The 8,318-nt window shown below is 53.2% G+C and overlaps 1 protein-coding gene across 1 annotated transcript; it reads right to left on the reverse strand.

The window, feature by feature from the left end:
* CD19 (CD19 molecule) lies at positions 1-6,280 on the reverse strand. Its single transcript, XM_036021198.1, has 15 exons — positions 5,905-6,280; positions 5,399-5,641; positions 4,695-4,904; positions 4,304-4,597; positions 3,176-3,286; positions 2,832-2,880; positions 2,422-2,510; positions 1,916-2,029; positions 1,686-1,787; positions 1,522-1,593; positions 1,347-1,406; positions 1,179-1,235; positions 541-633; positions 339-440; positions 1-171 (listed from the first exon to the last, which is right to left on the reverse strand). The coding sequence occupies exons 1-14, from the start codon at positions 5,987-5,989 to the stop codon at positions 349-351; spliced, it is 1,671 nt and encodes a 556-aa protein (XP_035877091.1). The 5' UTR covers positions 5,990-6,280; the 3' UTR covers positions 1-171; positions 339-348.
* Positions 6,281-8,318: the final 2,038 nt, after the last annotated feature.

Consider the following 8,318-nt stretch of genomic DNA (forward strand, 5'->3'; position numbering starts at 1 on the left):
TTGCAAGAACTCGCAGAGTTTATTTGGCCAGTGCAAAGGGAACTGGAAGTCTCACTTGTGTACACGAACACAAACAGATTCTCACATCCTGAGCAACGTCGCTCAAGGCTGGCCTCATCTGCTTTGGGTCACCAGATTTCAGTGGATCTCAGGAACCTGAGGAGGGCCAGGCTATGCAGAAGAAACTGTAATGGGGAGGAGTCTAGGAGCCCTCCCCCTGCCCACCAGGCCTTGGGAACCCTTTCTCCTCTCCCTCCCTGAGAGCCAGAACTCCACTTCCATCCCTGCTCATCATCTCCCTCCTTCTCCCCCTCTGCAGAGAGCAGTCCTCAGCTCACCTGAAGGGAATCACCGAGTGCTCCAGGTCCCCATGTGGCCCCCTCCTCCCCATGCTGGTTCTGGTCCATCGGGATTATCCATGTTCTCATAAGAGTCTGCATCTGGTTAGGACCAGGAAGGAGTGAAACACAGACAGAGCTGAAAGTAGCCCTAGGAGAGGGTCAGCCTCAGAGGACAACAGGGAATAGCAGAAGCACCCACCTTCCTCATGACTGGGACTAGGCTGGGCTCGAACGGAGCGGAGCTGGGGGGCTGCATACAGGATCCCTCTCATATCCTCATAGGACTGGGACCCTGTGTGGGCAGGTGACAGAGAGTTGGAGGCTTGGGAGCCATGCTGGGGGCTTGGGGAAGGGAAGCTCAGCCTAAGATAGGGAGGGAGTCTGAGGGGCGGCAAGAGGTGGAAGGACTGACCCATGTTGTACTAGGGTCAGCATAAGGTTCGGGGCTCTTGTTAATTGTAGGGTTCAGTCAGGTAGAGGTTAGATTATGGTCATGGTCAGTGAAATAGTCAAGAACAGAATTGGAAGGAGTCAAAGAGTCATGAGGAGGTTGGCTATAGAGAGCGCTGAGTTCAAAGCTGAAGTCTGCACTGGGGCTGGGATAAGGTGGGGGTCAAAGTCCAGGCTGCAGTTGGATTGGGGTTAGGGATGGGGTAAATACTGGAATCAGGATTAGGGTGGGGGTAAATGTTGAGATTAGAGGTAAGAGTCAAATCTAAGGTCAGGACTGGGCTTGAGTTCTCGGTCAAAGTCAAGGTCAGGGTTCTGCCTAGAGTTAGAGCTGAGGCCAGGTCAACCCAGTCTGGGAGAGCTGGGCAGGCCCCAAGCATTTCTCACCAAGGGATGCTGCCTCCCGGCTGGGGTCCCAGGCTGTGCCATGGGGGCTCAGAAAGTCTGGAGAAGGAAGAGGGGAGTCACTGTTCCTCCCCGCCTCCAGGTCACACACACCATCCCTACCACCACCACTCACACTCCTCTGGAATGTGACCATCCTCCCACACACACCTTTTGTCTTGGCGACTGGCTGGGCCAGCTCCTCATCTTCATTCTCATAGGACTCAGATGCTGCAGGGGAAAAACAAAAAAGAGAGAACTCCAGGGACCACTCCTGCCCTGTGGGGGCTCCACAGCACTGTGGGTCCTCCCAAGTCTCTGAGGTTCCACCAGGACCACAAATTACCATTGGAGAAGGAGTCTTCATCCTCGGGACCCAAGGCCCCGCCTTCGTCAGGGTTCTCATAGCCACTGCCATCTGGTGGAGAAGGAGTGGGGTCCAGCGAGGGTCCACAGCACCCCCACCCCCTGCTGAGAAGGTGGGGGAGTCAAGGGAGAGGGCAGTCTTACCCTGGGAGAGCTGATCCTGCCCAAGGTTGGAGTCATTCTCATAGAACTCCGAGCCCTCCTCACTGTCCGGCTCCTCATAGGCCTCCCCTTCTTCTTCTGGGCCTGAGGTTTGGGGACAAGGGTGGGACCTGAGTCACGGTCTCCTTCCTCCAGGCCCCCGGCCAACTACTCCTGTCACAGACAGACTGCTTCAACACCCCCTATATGAGTCAAGACCCGTCCACCATCACCAGCTTCTGTCTGGCTCCGGGTCCTCGCTGCACCAGCCTCCTGGACGTCGCTGCAAGGGTTTCCGTAGGACTGGACTGTGGCCTCCAGGCCTGCAGCCCATTGCAGGGAGCGTCCTGGAGTGAGGAGCGTTGTAGGGGGCGAGTGAGAAGAGATGGGGGCGGTCAGAGCTAAGGGTCTCTGTGTAGCTGGACTACGGGAGAGGATGCTTCAGGATTGGCGGGAGAACTCCGAATCTAGGCACCCAGGATCTAAATCTAGGGACGTGGCCTCAAGTCTAGGGGCACCGTCGAGCTCTTGTAACAAGACTTCGGGTCTGTGTGCTGGGGGCAGGCTACGGTCCTAGGGGCGGGGCTCAAATCTGGGCGGGACCTCGCATGCTGCTGGCGGCCTCTTTTCTAGGGGCGGAGCTCGGAGTTTGGGGAAGCCTGGAACTCCGGAGATCTCAGGGATGGGTCAAATGGATGGGGCCCTAGTTTTGAGTCCGAGACTTGGCCGGGCCTCCTACCCGTGCTACCGGTGGGTGTGGAAAGGGAGAGCACATTCCCGTATTGGTTGTGGGCCCCGCTTCCCGGGGGAGGTGTCACTTTGAAGAACCTGGAGGAGGGAGGGAAGATGCAATGTAAGGCCAGGCCTGGGGGGCACCAGGAGACGCTCAGAAATCAGGCCAGGCCCTCAGAAATTAAAATGTGGTCACTTGTAAGTAGCTCCTTTGTTCTGGGACAGCCAACAGAGGGCTCTGGGATCACTCCAAGGAGGTCTTCCCAGAAGAGGTAGCTTTGGAGCTGGGCTTTGAAGGCTAGGTGGTATTTCAACCCCAGAGATGGAGAAGAGGCACCCTCAGCAGAGGAAACAGCAGGTGCAGAGCATCAGTGGAAAGTGCAGGAGCTGGACATTGCGGGGGCACTGCATCATTACCTTTTGGCGGGATCTGTCATTCGCTTTCTTTTCCTCCTCAGGACCAGGGCTGGCAGGAGTTAATGGGAGAGATCAGAGGAGGAACTCCTTCCTCCAGGTGAAGATTTGCAGGGCGTGGGGGGTGGGGGGAGTGGCTGGGGAGGGCACTTGGGTCAATGAAAAAGATGGGAGTTTAAGTTCCAAGGGGCTAGGGAAGTTCAGAGGGCGTTTAGAGAAGCGGGGCAGGATTCTGAAGTCCGTGGAGCAGGCATGGGAGGAGAGAGAGACAGTTGTCTGACTGGCCAGTGTGAACCCTCCCGAGGGAGAGTTAAGGTTTGGCAGACCCTTTGGAGGACATAACTCACCTCTTCGAAGATAAAGAAAGACCGCAAGGGAACCCATGCAGAATATCAGATAAAGTAAAGTCGTAGTAGGGACTCTCCAGCCGCCAGCCTCCAGCAGCCAATGCCGTATTGCTAGGGGGAAGGAGCTATGAGACAAGGACCAGGGCTGGCATCTTGTTTCCCAGCCTCAAGACCTCAAAGGACCATAAATCTGGGGGACAGGGGCAAGATGTAGATCCTTGAAGTCCCAAGCCGTAAGAAGGGCTTCCCTCTGAGATCAGGGACGGTGCCTCAGCCTGGCACAGGGCCTGGAGCCGTGTCTATTACACAAACCACGAAAATCCATGACTATAGTCCGAGGCAATGTTAGGATTAAGACGAGCATGATTACCAGCTTCCTGCTGCAGTTAAGAACAGTCATGGTCAAAATGAAGGGTGCATCTAGTTCACAAGGTTGAAGGTGGGATGAAGCAAGGTGCTGAGGTAAGTTTACAGTGAAAGTTGAGGTTAAGTGTGAGAACTGTGTTTAGGGTAGCATGGTAGGGTAGTATTAGGGGAGACAATGGACCAGAACATCGTGACAAATTTGATGGATAAGGGAAGGCAAAGGGAGAATGCCCAAATTCCTGGCTTTGGCATGTGATCAGGTGGCAGTGTCGTTCATTTACACAGGGTTACCTGGAAGACTATGCTTAGGAAAATGTCAAGTTTATTTTTTTATATATATGTTGAGCCTGCTGCGTTCATGAGACACCAATGGCAATTCCAGGAGATGGCTTGGGGTTGGGGTTTGGAGCCTAGAATCCAGTCACCAAGGCATGGTAGTCCAAGGAGCCAAAAGGGTAAAGGAGGTCAAATAGGAAGGGTGTGTAGACAAGAAAGAGAGAGTGTAGACAGGGATAAGAAGAGGGCTCAGGACGTCAGTGGTGAGGTGTGGGGGAGGAAGGAAGACTCTACCAAAGCTGATGGGAAGGCGCAGCCAGTGCTGGGAGAAGACCCAGAAAAGTAGTACCTTGGAAGGACAAGGAAAGAGGCGGTGGTTGGGGTTCAGGCTAAAGCTGGTACTAGCCAAGGGGAGCCCAGGTTGGCTGGCTTCCAGTTCTCCCCAGTAGCTCTACACACAGGCCCCACAATTGGGAGAAACCTTACCTGACTGGGCAGTGACCTTCAGCTTCATCTCAATGGTAGTATTGCCAAGCTTACAATCATATTTGCCAGCATCTCTAGCTGTGGCCCTGGGCAGCCACAGAACAGCCCCTCCCCTGAGGGTGTTCAAGACCCGAGTCTCTCTGACTGAAGCATCCTCGCTCAGGTTTACAGTCAGTAATGAGTTGTTAGGCTTATTGGGGTGCACGTAGATCCAGGAGATGGGTCCTCTGGCCACGGAGGCAGAAGGCACCCCACAGGGCAGACAAAGAGTGTCACCAGGTCTCACGATGAGGTCTAGAGCAAGAAGAACCAAGAAGGTACAGGCCTTGGCATCTCCTCCCCCACAAACCCAATCACCATCCCCTATCCCTGGACACCCCCACTTCCTGACATTCTCCTAGCTCCTTACTCTGATTTCGGCTCTCCTTAGGTAGGCCACAGTTAGGGTCTGTCTCCCAAATCTCAGGGTGGTCTTCAGTCCATACATACAGCTGCGAGCTCGTGAAGCGATCAGAAGAGGGCCTGCGGTCCTCTGAGGACCTGTTCCCCAGGTCACAGTGTGGGGCATCTATGTTTGAAGCGTTCCACCAGAACCGCTCCTCTGGGAAGAAACCCGGAACCAGATACAGAGACATCCAGGAGAGTCAGAGACATACAGAGACCCAGAAAAACAGAGACCCAGAAAAATAAAAACAAAGACCCAGAGCTCTGACTGGTGTGGCTCAGTGGGTTGGACATCATCCTGCAAAGGGAACGGCTGCCGGTCTGAGTCCCCGTTAGGGCACATGCCTGGGTTGTGGGGCGTGGAAGAGGCAGCTGAATGATGTTTCTCTCCCTCTCTTTCCCCACCCCTTTCCTTCTCTCTAAAAATAAATAAATAAAGTCTCTTAAAAAATAAAAAGAAATAAAATCTTAAAAAGAGAGAAAGAAACAAAGACCCAGAGAGAGACACGATTGGGAGAGGTACTGAGCAGTTCAGTGTTGAAGTCACAAAGCCACAGGAATTTTTAGGAGCCACCTACAACTGGCTTCCTGCTTGATCTTCAGACCCTCCAGCCCCCACCCCACCCCACCCCGCCCCACCCTAGACCTCACCGCTGCCATTCACACTGACTGTCCAGCCAGACTGCCTGTCCCACTTGGAAGGCATCCCCTGTTGGCACAGGTAGAAGCCCCCCATTTGGTCAGAGATGTTGAAGATGAGCAGCAGGACACCCAGGCCTGGCAGCCCTCTGCTCTGCTGTATAAATGATTCCTGGCATTTCCGATACCAGGACGGCTGATTGGGAGGACCGGCTGAGGAAACCGTGAGGCACGGCAGCACAGCACTCCTTCCCTCTGTGGAAAGAGAGAAGGTGGGGAGAGAGGAGCCCCTAGCCCCTTCATTCCTCACACTGGACTGTAAACCCAATGACCCCAGACCCCACCAACTGAGACACCAACTGGGAGCAGCTGAGCCCTCAGAATCCTTTCAACCCTGGCCTCAATTTTACAGTTAAGAAGATGGGGGTTCAGAGAAGGTAAGTTACTTGGCCAAGGGCATCCAGCCAGAACCCAGGTTTCCAGCCCCAACTCCTTATGTCTGTGCCCTTCAGACATACCTTTAGCATCCACCAGCTGTGATTTCTGGGGCCTGACTCCCAAGGGGGTAAGGAAGAGGAGGAAGAGGAGGAGAGGAGGTGGCATGGTGGCCAGACTCCCCGAGGCACCCAGCTTCCCCGCGCAGGGGATGCTGGGGTAGGTGGGGGCCTGGTGGGCACTGAACCGTGGGTGTTTGCGAGGGCGGGTGGGCAGTCCCCCAGGGGAGGAAGGGGTGGTCACGCCTCAGGCCCCCTTCTCCATGCACCTCTCCAGACCCACAAAACTCCCCTCTTCCCTGCTATACTCTTATTTTCATCCCAACACTTAAACGCCAGTGAAATGATCTTATTTAAGTCTAGTGCTAACTTTCTGTTTCCCCACCAAAGTAAGCCCCTTGCACGGTGCCCTGGAACAGTGCTTGGCACACTGCAGATGCCCCCAAAATACTTATTGGATGAGTGAATCCAGTCACTCATCCCTCCTTCAGCCTCAGGCTCTAAATCCATCTCCCTTCTCTCTCTCTCTATCTTTCTCTCTCTCACACACACACACCCCTAATTTATTCATACCGCCAACACTTCTTGGGCCACTGTCCACTTCTATACAACCAGCCCATCACAGAGACAGACCTGAGTTTGAATCCTCCACCTCTACTACTCGGCCTTAGTTTCTTTCTCCGTAAACTGGGGATTATAATAGTACTATTAAAATGCTTTTGTGAAGATTAAATAGGACAATAGATGTATATTGTATTAGCCCAGCTCCCACACAGAGTAGGCCCTCAGTTAGTGAGAGACAGCATCAGTGAAAGGCTAAGAGCTCAAGCCAGAGTACCACTGTAGCTGCTTTGCAGCAGTCCTGAGAAATGACTGATTAATCCCTCCTTCTCTCTCCGTTCTTCCCCCAGAAAGCCCCTTCTTCAGTTATGGGAGGAACCCATTTGGGAACGAAGAAACTGAGCCCCAGGTGTTGCCTGAGATCACACATTGAACAGGCGGTAAAATGAGCACTAGAACCCAGGAGTCCTGACCCTTAAATCTGTTCTGCCCCCATCTCTCTCCCTCCTCCTCCTGCTCCTCTTTTTTTCCTTCCTCTGTGCTTCTCTGTCTGTCTGTCTGTCTGTCTGTCTCTCTCTGTATGCGTGTCTGTGTCTTTCATTGCCGCAGTCACTCAGGGAAAGGGGCCAGGGACCCAGGAGACCTGATTTCTCAGTTGCCTGTTCCCAGGGTCGCCTCACTGGGCTGTGGCTTCCTGTTTGCCTCAGGCAAACCCCAGGGGACCCTCCATCTGGTAGGGCCTCCACTTCCCTTCGGTCAAGCTGGGGTGGCTGGCAGGGGAAGAACGGGGCAAAACCGGACTTTTTTTTTTTTTTTTTTTTGCTTTCCATTCAACAGCATCTCTCCAATCTTGTCATTAGCTTCCCAGCCGCCTCACAGGCAGCCTTCTTGCTAGAGCATATCTGTCTCCTGCTTAGAACAGTTCGGTGGCTTTTCATCTACCTAAAAGAAACATTCCAAGCCATGGCCCCCAAAGGGCTGAGTGAGGCTTCCACACCAATACTTCCTACCTCAACCCTCTACCACTCTGCCCCTCACTCTGCACCTCTGAACAGCTCCTTTTCATCCCTCCTGTCTCAGTGCAAACGCTGCTTCTTCTTACAGGCTCTCTCTGACCCTGTTTACTTCCTTCCTGGCACTTCCCCCAATCCCAAAGTGTGCTAGTTTGCTAGTCTTCTCCTGTGCCTCCTGCCCCCAAATGTCCTCTCTTCGACAACGGGGATCTTTACTGTCTTGCTCACTGACATCTAGAAGTTGCTTGCCCGGTTTCGTTGTATAAAGGAAGGAAGTTAAGAAGAGTGAAAGAAAACTTTCTTTTATCTTCCCCCCATGTACTGTTTACCAAGGCTAGTCCACTTTCTAGTCTATTTCTAGAATCAACTTTCTCCTCTTTTTGGACTCTACCCTTCCCAACCAGAACCATGTCAACAGCTTCTTCTGTGGGCTCTGTTTTCTACCTCTTTTGCTTCCCACCTACATTCCACAGAGAGAGAGCTTCCTTAGTATTAGTCAGATGCTTCCCCTGCTCAACAGACTTCAGTGGCTTCATGGGCCTCAGGATAAAACCCAAGCCTGACAGTTGACTGGAGCTTTATTTATACTCATCATTTCATCGCCTTCCCAAGAAACCCTGCCGCATACACAGGGAGTCCTAAGGACAGGAAGCTACTGAAGGCAGTAAACTATTGGGGACTTATAAGCCAGGCATTGACCTGGCCAGGTTTGCACTTTCTAAAAACTCCCCCTGGTTGCAGTGTGGTAGGGAATTGGAGGGAGGCCGGAGAAAGCAGTAAGGAAAGTGTTCATTCACTCGCCAGATTCATTCATTCTTGGCTAGGTGCTGGGGAAACAGCAGGGGACAAGAAGAACAAGGTTCT

Source organism: Phyllostomus discolor, chromosome 3 (assembly GCF_004126475.2).
Source record: "Phyllostomus discolor isolate MPI-MPIP mPhyDis1 chromosome 3, mPhyDis1.pri.v3, whole genome shotgun sequence".
NCBI classification, from domain to species: Eukaryota; Metazoa; Chordata; class Mammalia; order Chiroptera; family Phyllostomidae; genus Phyllostomus; species Phyllostomus discolor.